The sequence below is a fragment of the Eriocheir sinensis genome, unplaced genomic scaffold (genome assembly GCF_024679095.1).
Source record: "Eriocheir sinensis breed Jianghai 21 unplaced genomic scaffold, ASM2467909v1 Scaffold31, whole genome shotgun sequence".
NCBI classification, from domain to species: Eukaryota; Metazoa; Arthropoda; class Malacostraca; order Decapoda; family Varunidae; genus Eriocheir; species Eriocheir sinensis.
Genome location: NW_026111621.1, coordinates 579,371 through 597,700, shown reverse-complemented (window position 1 = coordinate 597,700; position 18,330 = coordinate 579,371). Strand labels below are relative to the sequence as shown.

The 18,330-nt window shown below is 44.3% G+C and overlaps 1 protein-coding gene across 1 annotated transcript; it reads right to left on the bottom strand.

Annotated features, from left to right (window-relative positions):
• Positions 1–14,836: 14,836 nt before the first annotated feature.
• Positions 14,837–17,860, bottom strand: LOC126991624 (uncharacterized). The gene is made up of 3 exons (XM_050850314.1): positions 17,597–17,860; positions 17,370–17,457; positions 14,837–17,235 (listed from the first exon to the last, which is right to left on the bottom strand). Exons 1-3 carry the CDS (start codon positions 17,623–17,625, stop codon positions 16,087–16,089), a joined length of 1,266 nt encoding a protein of 421 aa, XP_050706271.1. The 5' UTR covers positions 17,626–17,860; the 3' UTR covers positions 14,837–16,086.
• Between the last annotated feature and the right edge of the window lie 470 nt (positions 17,861–18,330).

Here is an 18,330-nt window from a genome sequence, read left to right as displayed (position 1 = left end):
AGGTATGTATGGTATAGCACAGAAGAAGTAGATATTATGTGTGCTCACGCAGAAGAAGAAGAAGAAGAAGAAGAAGAAGAAGAAGAAGAAGAAGAAGACGAAGAAGAAGAAGAAGAAGAAGAAGAAGAAGAAGATGAAGCTGAAAAGAAAAAAGAAGATGAAGAAGAAAGTCTCTGGTATTCTTGCAAAGAACAGCTTGGCTTGCGATATTTTAAGAAGAGGTGTTTATCCCAAGGAGAAACAGGTAAAAAAAAAGGCGGGTCACAGGAAAATATTTTTTGTTAAGAGAAGCTAGACAGTAGGGGAAACTTTGTGAAGAGAGAAGTATTAGATGGAAGGTTTTATGTAATGAAAGATGATTTATGTTGAAGTTTATGTAAAGGAGCTGGGTTTAGGTTATAGGTTAAAGTGATTTCTTTGTAACATATAAATCCAAAGATTGTATAACTGAAAAGAAACTTCTACTATATTCCCTCATATTCTATAAATAGAAGAAATATTCATGAATTGTTTTGTTTAGATTTTTTTAATTAATTACATGATAACTTATATAGATTTTTATACTTAATTACATGATAATATATATATATATATATATATATATATATATATATATATATATATATATATATATATATATATATATATATATATATATATATATATATATATATATGTGTGTGTATGTTAAACAATAAAAACAAACGCGAATAAATTTTCATATTTTTTATATTTTATATTATTAGAAGAATAGTTAAGTATATTTCTTTCTTTATCTTAACCGTGTGAGAAGGTGGTAGTTGACTAGTCGAACTTGTATGAAAAAAACATGAATAATCTTGTCATCTTACTTTCATCATACTATGTAACATCATTGCTAAAACTAAAATAAATAAAAAAATGTTTGCATGCAAGCACGTCCAATCCTCTCCCACTCAGACACCTGGTCCTGTCCTGGCTTGTTGTATTCGAGACTGCCGCATTTGAGGCTGCTGCATTTCTGGCTTGTTGTATTCGAGGGTGCTGCATTTGAAGCTACTGAATTTCTGGCTTGTTGTATTCGAGGCTGCTGCATTTGAGGCTGCTGCATTTCTGGCTTGTTGTATTCGAGGCTGCTCCATTTGAAGCTGCTGAATTTCTGGCTTGTTGTATTCGAGGCTGCTGCATTTGAGGCTGCTGCATTTCTGGCTGCTGCATTTGAGGCTGCTGCGACTGAGGCCAGCTATGACTGAGGCTTCTGCGACTGAGGCCTGCTGCGACTGAGGCTGCTGCGACTGAGGCCTGCAGCGACAAGGGGCTGCTGGACACCTCAGGACACCTCAGGACACCTCTCATCCCGAAACTGACCTCTCTGTCGGCCACCTCTTTTGATTCTTTTTTTAGGAGCATCGAGTAGTGGGCTTTTTTTTTATTATTTCCTTTTTTTTGTGCCCTTGAGCTGTCTCCGTTGTTGTTAAAAAAAAAAATATATATCCCCTATTCTTTGACAACACACAGCTATCACCTTTTTCAACACTAAACATCCTCGGTCTATCCTTAACTCAAAATCTCAACTGGAAACTTCATATATTTTATCTTACTAAATCAGCTTCCTTGAGCCTGGGCGTTCTGTACCGTCTCCGCCAGTTCTTCTCCTCAGCACGGTTGCTATCCATTTACAGGGGTCTTGTCCGCCCTCGTATGGAGTATGCATCTCACGTGTAGGGGAAATCCACTCACACAGCACTCTTGGACGGAGTGGAGTATAAGGCTCTTCGTCTCATCAGCTCTCCTCCTCTTACTAATAGTCTTCTACCTCTTACATTTCGCCGCCATGTTGCCTCTCTTTCTATATTCTATCGAAGTTTTCATGCTGACTGCTCTTCCGAACTTGCTAACTGCATGCCTCCCCCCTTCCCGCGGTCTCGCAACACTCGACTTTCTACTCAAGCACATCCCTTTACTGTCCAAATCCCTTACGCAAGAGTTAACCAGTATCTTCACTCTTTCATCCCTCACGCTGGTAAACTCTGGAACAATCCTCCTTCATCTGTATTTCCTCCTGCCTATGACTTAAACTCTTTCAAGAGAAGGGTATCAGGACGACTCTCCTCCCGAAATTATCCTATCTCTCGACCACTCCTTTAACTGTTTTTAGGAGCAGTGAATATCAGCCTATTTATTTTAACATTTGTTGCCTTTTTTTTTTATGCCCTTGAACTGACTCCTCTGCTGTAAAAAAAAATCGTGGACATGAACACGTCAACAGTAGATCAATAATAAATCGTCTCACACAAACTTGCCATCTATAACAAAAGATGCGTCGATAGCTTATCTCAAAGGCGAAAATAATAATAGTTCTGTAAAGGAATGTAACAAAAAAAGTTAAATTAATAAAGGTGTACACGGAGATAAAATAAACGATTCTAACCCCCACATATTTGCCACCTAAAAAAAACTTGCGTCGATAACTTGTCTTCATTTGAATGAAAATGATTGTTAAATAAAGGTCAGTGAAAGCATATAGAGGATAAACGGAAATAAATAATAAACAACAACACATCATAAAATTAAACATGCACATTTTTCGTCAATAAGAAAACATGCGCTGATAGCTTGTCTTTATTGGGGTGAGAATTATTGTTTTGTTAAGGTAAGGAAAAAACATAGCAGATGATAATGGAATAAACGAGAGTATATATATTAAAACAGCTCCAGCTCAAATACACACGCAAATTTGCCAGCCATAACACTAAATGAATCGATATATTTTGTTTACGTGATGGTAATATTTGTATGGTAAATTGAAACAGAATAGCACAGAACATGGATATAAACGGAAAATAATTAAGTGGCCCAACAGACACACACAGACACCTGCCGCCGATGACAAAACTTACGTCGATTGTTTTTGCCCAGAGGGATGAAAATGAGAGGTTGGCAAAGGGGAGTAAAACATTATGGCAAATATGACAACAAATGAAAATAACGAATACACAGCAATACAAACAAACATGCAAATTTGCCACCCATAACAAAATATGCGTCAATAACTTCAGTTGAGAGTGATCAAAATAACTGTTATGTAATGTGTAGAGAAGCAAAATGGCGTATAATAATGAAACATGCGGGAAAAAAAGTTACAGACCCCGTAACACACAGCAAACTTCATTGAACAAAACACACATCGATAGGTTTATAAATAGTAAAAAAAAAAAAAAAATATTGTAAGACTTAAATTAATAGGGAAAAAATAAGATTCCACAAAGTATGTGACACATATATACAGCAAACAAAGGTATTGGCTCATTCATAGATACAGCGTCGATAGATTACGTAAAGGCAAAAGAGTTAGGGAAAAACAAACCCAGGGAGAGTGACAAAGAAAAAAATAAATAAACGGAGGGAAAAAGTGAAGGGGAAATTAAATAAGCTCAGAGTGTAACTATTTTATGGGAATATGATCAGGGGGAAATAAGTGGAAATGAAACAAGTGGAAGGGAAATAACTCGAAAATGATGAGACAAAGAAACTGAAAAATAAACGGGCGAAATAAGAATAAGGGATATATTTAAAATAAAAATAATTAAGCTAATAGGAAGATAAATGTAAGGGATATAAGTGTTTGGGAATAAACGCAGAAGTAATGCGACAAAGAATATGAAAAAAAGAAACGGAGGGAATAAACTGGACCGACTTAAACATTCGCGGGAATCTGTCATGAAATAAATCACTCGTCAATGGATTTTGAGAATAAATAACAGCAACAAATCAGAAATAACATTAACGAATAAGTAGAAAGACAACTATGAAATAAGCATTGGAATAAGCTGAAAAATCAAATATTCGCGATAACCCGAATTCAAATAAGCTACGAGTCAATAGGTTTTGTGAATAGTAGAAAAGTAAACACGAATAAGGTCAACGGACAGAGTGAGAGAGAAACTGAAGAATAAGCGTGAGAGTTAGCTACGAACAACATCAACAAACCAGTAATAAATCTACAGTTCGTAGATTTTGTTTCTTATATATAAAACAAAAGTAAAAAACGAACAAAGAGAAACTGAAGAATAAACGTCGAAATAAAATAAACAAGACATCTATAGGCTATTCGTGGACATGAACAAGTCAATACTAAATCAAGTGGTCCATATTTTTATAATCAGTAAAGATTAAACAAAACAAAATGAACGAATAGAGCGATAAACTAATAAATGTACGAGGGATTAGGCTACGCAGACATCAATAAAGGCTGAAATCAAACAAGCCTCAAATATATCAAGCTTTGATCGTTTCTGATTAATTGCATATGTTATAGTAGGATATCAATGTATTATTATTATTTAATATCGCCACCAATTAGGCATACAATTGTCAATGGAAAAACCCCACGACAGATAGATCACGCCACCTTATAGGAATGTCGTCCGTCAGTGTTTACCGTCTTAGTTTTATACACTTCGCACTCCGATGGTGCGTGGAGGTCACCTTGACATACGTGACCAATTGTAACAATTATTTTCCAACCTGTAACTCGTCTCTCCTTCACGAGAGTCCGACTGACACACAACGACAGTCGCTCTCGCTCCGTCGCTTCTTGTACATAAAGGCTACGAATATAATTCGCCTTAAGGAAGCTGAAGTCTTAATCAACACCCTTTAAACGCCCCCCGACAAGCCCGTTACATTTGGTTGGCAGCGGTCACCCCGCGCCTGTGCCTTCGCTACCTCGTTCTCCTCCACGCCACGAGTACTCACCAACAAACTCCGGGGACAGGCGTACAAGGGAAGAAGGAGTCAACGCACCTGCCGTCCGCGGCAACGCACCAGCCGTCCGCGGCATCTCACAAGGCGCCCACCTACGTGCAACTCACAAGGCGCCAGCTACAAGCATCTCACACGGCGCCCACCTACGTGCAACTCACAAGGCGCCAGCTACAAGCATCTCACAAGTCGCCACCTACGTGCAACTCAGAAGGCGCCAGCTACAAGCATCTCACAAGTCGCCACCTACGTGCAACTCACCAGGCGCCGGCTACAAGCAACTCTACAGGCGTCCCGCCTCCAAGCCTCGAGCACACCAGCTACAAGCAACTCTACAGGCGTCCAGCCTACAAGCCTCGAGCACACCAGCTACAAGCAACTCTACAGGCGTCCAGCCTACAAGCCTCGAGCACACCAGCTACAAGCAACTCTATAGGCGTCAAGCCTACAAGCCCCGAGCACACCCTCCGGCCTACGCAGCCGAACGCGAGGGCCACAATCTACAAGCCGCTCCCCCGCTTCAAGCCAGCACTGCTACGAACACTGCAAGCCACTCCACGATACGGCGGAAGTATTCACACCAGCAAGGAGGAGGCACGCCCCGCTGACCTTGGGACACCCCGCATGCCCCTCGCTCCACAGCTGGCGGCACCACCGCCGCTGCCGGGAGCATCGGCCCAAACCTCTTCCGGCAAACAGTCAGCAAGGGTACCCGCGGCCATCTCCCGGTGACTGCAAGCTGTTCCCACTACCGTTTCTTGCAAGGCGTCTTCTCAAGAGGTTACACACCCAAGTCGTCTTATCTGCCACCGCCGCCCATCTCTTACTATAACAAGGACGACGCGGCCATCATTCGTCTGGCGGCAGTGTACCGGCTCCCAGCCGCCGCAACCGCGGCCGCTCAAATTGCTGGGTCAGCAGTTTTTCATCCGCCATTGCGAGTCCTCCGATGTCAGCCCATCCCTCACCTCTCACCGCCGCTGTGGCCGCGGCCGAGGTTTCCTGACGCGCCTGCAACGACTGCACGTAACCCAAGGCATCACAAGCCGTCGCCCTCTCCACTACATCAGCTGACTAATCTTGGTATTTGTGGATATTCCCTTCTTGTCCAAATATGCCGACTCGGCTCATTTTCATTATTATCCGTGCAGAGGCACGATTTTTTTATTTCTGTGTTCCTAACACTGTTCTTCAGTCATAATTGTGAGAGTAACGTTCATTCCTATACGATATTGATTCTTTCTTATAGTTTGCTAGCGAGTCTATTGAGTATAGTGTGAGTTCCCTTATCAAAGTTAATCTTCATCAGTGTGCCCTGCCTCCGTTTTCTTTTCACCGCTCGAGAGAAAACGTGAGCTTCAATGGTATACTCACTTAACATACCACTTTGTTTATATAGTTATTCTTTCAATTTACCCATATCATTAGGGCATTCCATTATAACCTTAACTTCTATTACGTCTATACAGGCACCTTGCTAGCCATTCTTTCTTGCCTTTTTAGGGTTTCAATGCCAACTATTCATTCCTACACGTTCCGTTTATTGGTTCATATTTACAGCTATCAACATATGCTCCTCTTTTGTGAATGGTTTACACCATAGTATGAACAAAGACACTCTCGCTAAACTCGGCGACACCTTTAAACAGTTGGCTCGTCCTTCAAGTGAGGAGGAATTGGAGCAAGGTGCAAACACCGGTGATTTAAATGTGGTGAATTTGCGATCGGGGGCTACGTACTCTTCCCTCCCAAGGGATAGCGCCCCTTCACCTTCAGAATCGTCTGAATACTTAACCCCCACTCGGCCGTTCACAATGCCTGTCGATCCACCTCCCCCTCCTCCTCCTGGGGCCCCACACCCCGTCCCCCCGCCCCCGATTCGGGTCATTCCAACTCACGCCAGTATTCGACAAGTCTCGGGAGGCGAGACCGATTTTTCGGCACGACAGTTTTAGATTTGAGTGAATCTGCCATCGTAAATTCCGCCATTACGGAAGATCATGCTAAAATCGCTTTCATTCGGTCACGGTTACTTCCAGGCTCTCAGGCACTGAATTTGATGCAGTCCTCAGCGTTCGCTTCGGGGACATTGGTGTAAACTATGAGGTTTTAAAGGGAATTTCATTAAAATCTTCGGGGCGGGAGTAAACCAAGCATCGTTAGACAGATGGCACACACGGTTGAGTCCCTCCAAAAAAATTCCTCAACAAAGCCGATTTGGGACGCCATGATTGAGGCCAATCAGCTGGCGGTTGACTGTGTCAAGAGCTTGGAAGACGCGCTCTGGCTTCCAGGGGGCTGTATGCAAAAGCACCAGGTGAAGACAGCTTTCGAGTTGTTTTTTTACTTATTTCATATTTCAGAGAAGAACCGCCGTTCTGCCCTCCCTTTGGCCTTCAAACCGAGCGGGAAGTTGGTTGACTTCGTCTCAGAGTTAGAGGTCAAGGTTCAGGAACACCCTCACCATCAACCCCTCGCCCCAGCTGCAGCATTGCAAGCACAAAGTAAGGCATCTCTCACATGTAGTTTTTGCAAACAATCAGGACATTCTGAACATTCTTGTTTCGCGAAACGTAGGGAATCAACACATTCGAGACGGGGCTCAGATAGGAGGTCAGGAGGTTACAGGGCGGCATCATTCATCACACAGGAACCCTAGGCCAAACCATCAGCGGAAGGCTGCCTTTTGCCATATCCACGGGAATTGTTTTCATGATTCAGACAGTTGTTCTGCAATACAAAAGGCCAAGGAGGAACAGAAGTACAAGTCCTCAGCGGACAGTAAACCACACTCCTCTTCTCAGAATAAAAAGACATGACTTCGTGACAGCCCCGAGGCGTACATCCAAGTGTCCCTTAAGGAAAATACTAATTGGGAGCAACTTGACTCCGTCATTGCCGCCTTGGGACGGACAAGCATAATTGCCCTCCCTTGCAAGGTGGGTAACACTTCACTCACCTTAGCGGTTGACACAGGTGCCACAGTCAATGTCATATCCGACTCCGCTTACAGGTCACTGACACGACAAGCGAGTGGGGAAAATTGGCCGCTCCAAGAGAACGACCTGAATGTCATAGGCGTGACGGGCACCACTTTGGGAATCCTTGGGCGAGTACCACTAACAGTCAGCTTACATGAAAAAGTATGTCCCTTTCGAGATTTCTTTTATGTCTCTAGCAGGTTTGCTTTACCTGTGGATGGGATCTTAGGATTGAACGCCATGAAAGACCTGCACATCGCCATAAACCCTGTAAGCAACGCGATCGTGTATCAAGGCCGACGCATACAGGGGATGGTCAATCCATCGCCTCTGTCAACTGTAATCTCACCCTCAGAGGTGGAAAATGACCAACCCACCACAGACTCAGGGGCTGCCACCGCCCAAGTGTCCCCTCTTACGGTCAAACCACACGAAACCATTGCAGACTTGTGGCGGACAGTAACGGCAGTCGTAGAAGGTCCTCATATAGTTCCGGATCGTGCTGCAAAACTTGTTAAAATCCGTTTGCCTAACGCCCCTCCGGCGGGCAGTGATGTGTGTATCGACGGAGTTCCTCACGTACATCGCGTGACGGTGGAGGTAACTCTTGCAACAGTCAAGGAGGGAGGTTTTGCAGAGGCATTGGTAATAAACACGTCTGGATCCCCGGTATCCTTAAAACACGGTGTTCGATTATGCCAGTGTCTAGTGTATGGGATAAATGTCGCCCCGGAACCAGCTGAATACCCTTCAGCCCAAGTTTCAGGCATACCCTCGGCGTATCAGGCTTCTCCCGAACAAGACACAGCTCATTTAGAGGCGTTCCTAAAAGTTGCACACTATTCCGAAATTAAGCCAACCTTAGTCCAGCTTCTGGAGCATTATCGGGGGGCGCTTGCTCTACCAGGCGAGCCGCTTGGAGCTACGGAGTGTGCTGAACACCACATTAAGTTAAAACCCAATACAAATCCTGTATATATCAATGCGTACAAGCTCCCCCACAGTCAGAGGGAGGTGGTGCAACAACTAAACTCTGAAATGTTAGAACAAGGTGTCATCAAAGAATCGAATTCCCCGTGGAATTCGCCCTTGTTCCTGGTTCCAAAGAAAGACGGCTCTTATCGTCCTGTGATTGATTTCCGGCGTGTGAACACCGCGACCGTGGATGATCATTTTCCGCTTCCCGTTCTTAGAGATCTTCTGATGTGTCTCGGTAGAGGAAATAAAGTCTTTACGAGTCTTGATCTGGTCAGTGGCTACTGGCAACTGCCCATGGCCCCCGAGTCACGTGAAATAACGGCTTTCAGCACGCCTCATGGCCACTATGAGTGGACGAGGATGCCGTTCGGGCTCAAAGGAGCTCCCTTGACTTTCCAAAGGACAATGAACAGTATTTTTGGTGACTTGCTGGGCAACTCTGTCTATGTGTATTTAGACGACATCATCATAGCAAGTAAAGACGTGCATGCACACATGGAAACACTAAAAGCAGTCCTACACAGACTTCAAGAGGTCGGATTAAAGCTCAAAATCACCAAATGTGAGTTTTTAAAGCCTCGGATCAAGTTCTTGGGGCATGTCGTGGACGAATTCGGCATCCATACAGTGGACGACAAAATAAAGGCTATTGCCGAGTTCCCTCAGCCTACGTCTGCGGACAAGGTACGGTCTTTCTTGGGTGTCGCAGGTTATTACAGGCCTTTCATTAAGGACTTCGCAGCTCGCGCGAGTCCCCTAACCCATCTTTTACAGAAAGACGTACCATTTCAGTGGCTCCCAGCTCAACAAACGAGTTTTGAGGATTTAAAGAAAGCGCTTACACGGGCTCCGGTCCTTGTCTTTCCGGATTTCAAGGACCCCTTTCAGCTTTGTACCGACGCTTCGGCTAGTGGAGTAGGAGCCGCGCTGATGCAAACAGATATGTCCGGCAAAAAGCATGTGATAGCGTTCGCCAGTCGAGTACTTACAGCTCCGGAAAAGAACTATTCTGTTACCGACCTAGAGGCTCTTGCCATTGTGTGGGCTCTGAAGCATTTTCGTGACATTGTGATGGGGTACAAAATTGTGGTGTTTACGGACCACGCGGCCATAACTGATCTTTTCAAGGGAAAAAACCTACACGGTCGTCTGGCAAGATGGTTCTTAACGATCCAAGCATACAATCCGGAGATAAAATACATCACCGGGAAAACAAATGTGGTCGCAGATGCCTTATCACGGAATGTTCCGATAGGCGCGATTACCACCCCAGAGGTCATCCACAACTTCACTTCACCTGAGCTACTCAGCGTGACCACCCTGTGTGGAAGAGGTTAATTTACGCCCTCGAGTCGGGAGACGAATCAAACCTTCCTGAATTGCCAGTTCCCTTTTCACAATTCTTCCTATCAGAGGACAACCTCCTTTGTAGGTCATGGCCAACCAAACCGGTACCTATAGACCAACTGGTCATCCCAGACATATACGTCCCCGTGACGCTTAAGCTGGTCCATAACACACCCATTGCGGGTCACCCAGGAAGAGACAAGACGCTATCTGTCACCAGACGAAAATTCTACTGGCCCACATTACGGGTTGATGTAGAAAAACATGTCGCACATTGCGTCGTTTGTGCTAAGCACAAGGGGTCCGTCAAAGGGCCAGCACCTATGTTGCAATACCCAGTACCAGAGGCGCCATGGGATGTTGTTAATATAGACTTACTACAGCTCCCCCAGAGCCAACATGGCTCGCGCTACTTATTGGTGTGCGTCGACCAGTTCTCTAGGTTTCTAGTTCTAGCGCCTCTCAAGGACAAGACAGCCACACGCGTGGCCCATGCCCTCGTGACTCACGTGTTGTGTCCACATTCGTCTCCTCGAATTCTTCTGGTGACAATGGCACCGAGTTTAGAACTCAGTATTGAGCGAAATATGCGCTCAGTTTAACATCACGCAATCCTTCATCACAGCTTACCACCCAGCTGCTAATGGGTTGGCGGAGAGGCTAATAGGAAAATCTTACAGGTCCTCAGGCCTATCGTGAACGATCTCCACGATAATTGGGAGGATTGGCTATCGCATATAGCCGCTTCCATAAATACGTCGGTAAACGACTCTACGGGAAGTCTCCCTACTACATCTTGTATGGGGTGGAGAAACGTCTTCCGTACGACTTCCTAACAACCCACAGCAACCTCTCTACAACATTGATAGGTACGCACAACAGCAGATGCATATGTTTTCCAAGATACACTCAGAAGTTAGGTGTACGTTAAAAGCTACGAAGGTTGAAATGATGTCAAAACAACACAAACAGGCCGTCCCGGTGAATTTCAAAGAGGGTGACACAGTCATGATTAAGCAAGCGGAAAGGAGTTCGAAACTGGGGCTAAATTTGTGGGTCCTTACCGAGTTGTTCGGAAGGTCAGGAAATCGGTTCGAGGTTCTCGAGTCGAATAGTGGAGTCAGTCTAGAAGTTCACAGTGATCGTCTGAAAGTAATTCCCTCACCTTTGGACCTTGATATTGGTACTTCCCCCTCAGAGTCAAATGTTCAACAAGATAATCCCAACACCCATAGCTATAACTTGAGACCACGGGTTTAAATACTTCATTCCCACCACTTTCAGATCATGATGTTGCGTTTTCTGACCATCTTGTTGTCCCTCGGCTCCCTGCTTGCAACAACACCCATCCACCTGAAGCCTGGTGCCCTTACGGCACACATAGGAAGGTCTTCCTCATAGAAGATGTGCTCCTCGTAAAATATCCATATACTTCCTTGACCAACACCACGGACACAATCAGGATAGTCTCAGAAAAACTACTCGGCATGGCAGACGCCATCCGGGCTACCAAGACTAGGGAATCAAAGGCTCCTTCTAGTACCAACTCTCTGACTCTTTTCAACTACTGGAGGATAGGATTCTGTTCTTACGGGGAAAAGTTTATTAGTTAAACATTGATTATAGTTTTCACTCAGTTCACTCTCAGGTAAAGAGGGGGTTGCTCAACATCGTGGGGTCCGCCTCAAAGTTCCTTTTCGGTACGGCTACCGACGAGGACGTTCGCGATTTGCGGGACCACTACGCTCATGTACTTTCCTTTGCTGCTCGAAATCGCAGGGTGATCAATGCCAATTGTAGAAAACTTGCGCAATTGCATACTAACATTGCGGTACTGCTAGAGCAGACAAATAAGATGGTAGAGGTTATCAACATAGTTGTCAAACAGATCGACCAGGTGAATCAGTTTCTCCTCCTAGATCAGGCCTTGCATGTATTGGAAAACGTCATTACCTCCGTCGCAACGGCTAATCAGCAGGTTATTAGCAACATGGTTGATGCAGCGCACGGTAGAGTCACACCTGCCTTGTTCCCTCTACACGATTTGAGAACGACTGTCCAGAACGGGGATCAAAATTATAGCCTGACGCCTTTATTCACCCCGGACATGAGTCAATATTTTTACCCCTTGATTGAGTCCAGCCTCACCCCTGATGCCATAATCATTCATGTTCCGTTTCAGACGGCGGACGTGTTTGAGGCACACGAAATTGTCCCGTTCCCTTTTTCGGCAAAGGACAGTGTGTTGGCCCTGGACACGTCCCCGTCTCTTGTTCTAATCGCGAAGGATTTCGCTCTGTATTCAACGGGTAGCTACTCACTCTTGCAGTATTGCAAGGAGACGGTCTTCGGGCGATTCTATTGCTCTGCGTCTCTCTTTGCCTTCCTTCCAGTTCGGGGAGGGGTATGCGAGATCGCCCTCACCCGCGTGAACGCGTCTGACGCTCTTTCCCTGTGCCCTTACAAGCAGCTAACACCAACGCCTGTTTTCCATAAGAACTTTCAGGGTCTGCATTATTTTTATTTCCCTCAGTCCTTCTATGTATCGGTCATCTGCCCGGAGGGTACCACTTATCAACGGGTTACTGGTCACTATGCCATAGCGGAAGCATGCTATATCCGCTCCACTAACATAACAACGTACCCGTCCCGGATTCGTCTGGTTTTCACGGCCAATATTTCCCATCGAGTGTTTCCTCTACGGTCTCTCGATGACATTCATTTCTCCAGCATCTCGTATGTGACTAATTCCCTTAATTCATTGTCTTTCGCGAACAAAACAGAGTTTGCGGAAACCCTGGAGAAACGCTGCCTGAATAGTGGCATCTCCCCTACCTGTACCCTGGATTTTTTGTACCAATGTTTCTGATGTTCGTCAGTCTCGTCGTCATGTGCTACCTTATTAGGAGAAACTCTGTCCTGCACGATTATTTGGTTGTGCAGACGCGGCGACTGGATGCAGGGAGGCCACTGGCAAGGTAGTTTTCCTTTTCTCAGACAAGTCAGGGGACAGAAACCTGGCTGCTCCTATACTTAACATTGTACTGTGTTTCACTACTGTATTTTTTTTTTTAGGAGCTATATCAACGTTTCATTGTCTGTAACTATGCCAGTTGATAGTTTCTTATACATGTGTCCTTATATTTATCTTTTGAGAGGCTTCTTATGTTTCATGTCACACACGTTGTGGTTTCCCTCTCCCTATTTATATTATAATTCCACATCTGTTCTTCCATAGCCAGTGTTTTAATATAATTGTATCATAGGCAGTCTGCTTGACAAACTCCCTCTATGTATGTTCATGGTACCTAGACTGCTATTTCGATTTTTGTATATCGCGAGGTCGCGATAACTGGTAGGTGACCGAGCAGTGTTATAGTAGGATATCAATGTATTATTATTATTTAATATCACCACGAATTAGGCATACAATTGTCAATGGAAAACCCCCACGACAGATAGATCACGCCACCTTATAGGAATGTCGTCCGTCAGTGTTTACCGTCTCAGTTTTGTACACTTCGCACTCCGATGGTGCGTGGAGGTCACCTTGACATACGTGACCAATTGTAACAATTATTTTCCAACCTGTAACTCGTCTCTCCTTCACGAGAGTCAGACTGACACACAACGACAGTCGCTCTCGCTCCGTCGCTTCTTGTACATAAAGGCTACGAATATAATTCGCCTTAAGGAAGCTGAAGTCTTAATCAACACCCTTTAAACGCCCCCCGACAAGCCCGTTACACATATATGAAAATATATATATATAAAAAGACGCCCCGCTGAGAAGGTTTTTGTATACCTTGAATGGAAATGAAGTTGCATCCCACCACCTTTCTTTTTTAGTCTTGTTCTGTCTATAGATGGAGGCTGGAAGGAAGGGAATGCGGAGAGTGGCTTGAGAGAAGGAATACACAATACAATAGATTAATAATAAGGAGGCATTATACTTATGTATTCAGTAAATCCACCACATTTATTTTTTAGCCTTGTTTTGTTTATAATTGATGGGTAAGAATCAATGAATGCAGTGTGTGGGTAGCTAGCATTTACACACAAGATAGATAAATATAAAGAAGGCATTACATTTGTGTTATCAATAAGTCTTAATATTTGTTTAATCTTGTTCTATCTCTAGTTGTTTGAAAATAAATAAATATGCTTGCTGTGGGGTGATAGGATTAATACAAAACGAAAATATATAATGAAAAATAACTTATTATATTTGTGCTCTCAGTAAATTCGTATATTATATATATATATATATATATATATATATATATATATATATATATATATATATATATATATATATATATATATATATATATATATATATATATATATATATATATATATATATATATATATATATATATATATATATATATATATATATATATATATATATATATATATATATATATATATGCAATATCTTGATGAAATAAAAGTCACTAAGTTTATGTAGTCAGTAAATTCATATATCATTTAACATTTATGAAACCCAACTATGTAAACATACAACTAAGTGAGTTCATGTGTTGCTTTACGCTACAAGTCGCTGTTCGTCATATTTTTAATATACTCCAAACAAAACTAACAGCATAATAAAAACCCAAGAAGTTATCATAACAGTTTAATTAGAGAGAGAGAGAGAGAGAGAGAGAGAGAGAGAGAGAGAGAGAGAGAGAGAGAGAGAGAGAGAGAGAGAGAGAGAGAGAGAGAGAGAGAGAGAGAGAGAGAGAGAGAGAGAGAGAGAGAGAGAGAGAAGAAATGGAGGTGGAAGGGGTGGGGGAGAGAGCCACCCGCACTATGTGATATCACAGCCACAGCCGCGCTTTGTCCCTCCTTCATCGGCTGCAAGCTGCGCGTGATCAGACCCTATCATTCTCTGGACCCAGGTGTGAGTTACTGTCAGCTGCTCGGAATTGGCTACCATTTCATTGTAGGTTTTTCTCTTTTCGTCACGACGGACCGGGGCCCGACACGTAGATGTCCCTTGTACTTTGCTCTATCCGCTTTGTTTACAAACAAAGGGCGAACCGCTATATACACGGATCTGTGTACGCAGCTTGTCGTGGGGATATGGTTGTCCCACCAGTGGTTTAAAGCACGAGAGGGCATATTGTTTTATTATTTCATAAGAAAAACACTTCATGAATCCAATACAGCGCTCTGTTTTGTAATAAGTGAAGTGAAGGGCCGTTCAAAAGCCTTTTTGCGGTGATCCACGGGTACATTCTCGGGAGTGGTAATTTCAAAACAAAATTATATTGATGTGAGTATGACAATTGTTTGGGGGCAGATTGCATTCTTATATATCGGAGGTTACGGTCCATCTCCTGCCCACATGACTTTCTGAACGAAATTGAACGACTCATGTCAAAAGTTAAAAAAGTACCTTATAGGGTTAATTTTTGATTTATGATATTCTGCTTGGTTATATACGAAACCATCAGACTTCTTCTTTGGTTGCTTGGAAGGATTGTCGGATGATATCCATTTAGGAGAAAATACTGTAAAGGGCCTATTTCATCCCTAAATTTGGCCAGTCTTTCCCGTAAATCTGAAGCCATGTTATCGGGGGAACATCTGCGTACAACTTTGTTCATCAGCAAGTCTTTGTAAACATTCGCCTATGTCAATGCGCATTTCTCTCGAGGACAGCTCCGTACACGGGGACATCTACGTACACATCACCAGTATACTTTTTTAGTGGGGCCTGGTGGTCAGCTCCAGCCCGTTATGACGCTGGTAGGTGTTTATGGTGGCGCCATTTTCCTCGGCTCATGCTGCCCCCTTAGCTAATCTTCGATCCTCTTTGAGTGAGAATCTAAGAGTCCGGGCCGATAGATGATGATCTTCAGGACTCCATGTAGGTAGTCTCAGGCCACTGAGTGATGACTGAAAAGTTGCCAGCTTGTTTGTATCGGTGGGCGGGTCGTAAACCGGCGTACTCCAAGACGCCGCGCTAGCACTCTCACGACTCAGCCACCACCTCCCCAGATAACTCTACAATGTACATTTACATTTATTCCACCATATTGGAGACATCATGGAGCACAGAGACGTTTTTCTCGAGCAATCTTTCACCTACTCTCCTGCTCAAGACTCCTGTGGAGTAGCCGAATTGAAAGCGGATTTGGTCGCGAAAGGGGAATACTGCTTGTCCTACGCCAGTGATCCCTGTATGAAGGCTCGCGTAATTGCCCGTCGCTGTTATTTGAACATTCTTGCCAACGCCTCGCTGGTGACTGATATTGGGAGAGTAGAGGTTTGCGAAAACATAATCACAGTCAGGGATATGTAGCCCGCCAAACATAACCTCGTTCGTAAATCCCTCCGGCCTGAGCAGCGCCTCCAGGACCCTCTGTTCGCACATGTAGTCCCTTTTTATCTTCCCACGGAGCTCGGTGTCGAGGTGCTGCACGTACTGCCAGAAGTTTTTCTTCACGTCACGTGGCGTTGAGGTGCACTGCGTGAAGGGTATGGAATGACAGCCAAGAGGAAGTTTTTTACAGTTCTTCATTAGTCGGCGGGAATTGACGGGGACCCATGTGGAAAGACTGTAGATGTCTCTTTCCAACCCCCCCTCGCGCGCCACCTCCATCATGGACACGTTCAAGGCAGCAATGAAGCAGGCGTTGAGGGTGGCGCCAGTGGCTCGGGCCTTGGCAGTGATCTTCTCCACCATCTGCTTGTCGAGGAGCAAAGTCCTCAAATACGTCGTAGTTGGGTTTGCTTCGTTCGGGACACCATAAGCTTCCATGAGCAGGGGAAGATGTTTGCTCGGTAAATGTTTTCTGATGGCCGCCATAAGCCTCTCAGGATCCCTTTCTAGTTCTTCCCTAATCTTGTTTTCCCTCTCTCTGGCCTCCACGCCGTCACGGAGCTCCCCGACTGGCCTAGTGTCCACGGGTAATCCTCCGAGGAGGCTGTCGATGATGTGGGACAACTGCTCCGACATCAGTAGTACGACTATTCCGTCATTAGCAGCATGGTGGACGGACATTAGGAGGTGACACTGATGAGGATATGCTGCCTTCACTTCAGGGAGAGGACAGGGAGCATCTGGAGGACATGGCATGAGCCGAGCATTCCACAGTGGCCCATTACAGAGATCAAATTTTACTTTATGCAATTCAGAGTGTTCGTGCTCCAAGTCCGTAGAGGTCACCACCTGAAAGACAAAAGCGTCGATGTGTGGTGACTGACTTCAAGAATGACATGTAGCACTCAAAACTTTGCTTATTACCAAAGAAAGTCAATGGTGTTATGCCACTGTGCAGCCACGTATCTCTAATAGTACTATACCTGTAAATCTATTTTTTGTCGAGGCATGTTGGCGACCCACAGCTGCCCCTCTCTTTGCCTGAAGCAAAGTCTGAGTGACTCGATCTTGCTGTTGAAAGAAAATGAAAATGAGAAAAGTCGCACACGTGACCACTCTTGAACAGCCTAACTACGTCCTTATGAAGCATAGCTTATCCACCAAGGCATTATATAATGCCAGTGTACGCCTCTGCCCCCACTGCACCTACCCATAGAGGTGGACGAGCGCCTCCTCCATCAGGTCAGGGGTGATGGGCGCCACGGAATTAAAGGTGAGGATGGTGCTCTGACAACACCCGCTCTCCACAGCCGCCACTCTGGCCTGTGTCCTATCGTCTGCGGGGAACCTCCACTTGAGACCCTCTTCTCTACGGGCGGGAAAAGTAATGATCAGGAATATCACCTACATGTTGTATATTAACCATAACCTAGCACACGGCAGGACTAAATGTGACAATCGATGTAAACGAGGCGTCCCTATGCTTTTTAAGACAACTAAACTAATTTCAGATGTCTACCGGCTTCCTAATTAAACAAATGTATTTTCCGCCCTACTTTAAGAAATAATCAGCGCTTCTGGATATGGTTCTGTGTGGAGAGGATAAGTTTGATTATAGCAAGACCATCTGGGATTACCTTGTGGGTGATCTTCAATGGGAACGTTTAACATACGCCAAAAGCTACTTTTTACCCAGTCTTCCTATTTATTTGAAACATTAACATAAGCTAGGTTACGCTACATACAACTTTTTTCCCACACATTTTTTTTTTTTTTTTAATTGGGAGGAAAATGCGTCGGAAAGAAACTGTATCTACACTTGCACAATATAACATTAAAGTTTTTTTCACTTAACCTCCGATTTTATGTCATTTTTTAAACATTTTTTATGTGGTGGCTGGGGGCGCCCAACTTCCACTCACTTGATGTAGTGTTTCTCCTGTG

Coding starts and splice junctions, on each gene's coding strand:
- LOC126991624 (XM_050850314.1), bottom strand. CDS start 17,625: ATGGAGGAGGCGCTCGTCCACCTCTATGG. Junction 17,458..17,596: donor GCGCTCGTCCACCTCTATGG/GTAGGTGCAGTG, acceptor TTCTTTCAACAG/CAAGATCGAGTCACTCAGAC. Junction 17,236..17,369: donor GACAAAAAATAGATTTACAG/GTATAGTACTAT, acceptor TTTGTCTTTCAG/GTGGTGACCTCTACGGACTT.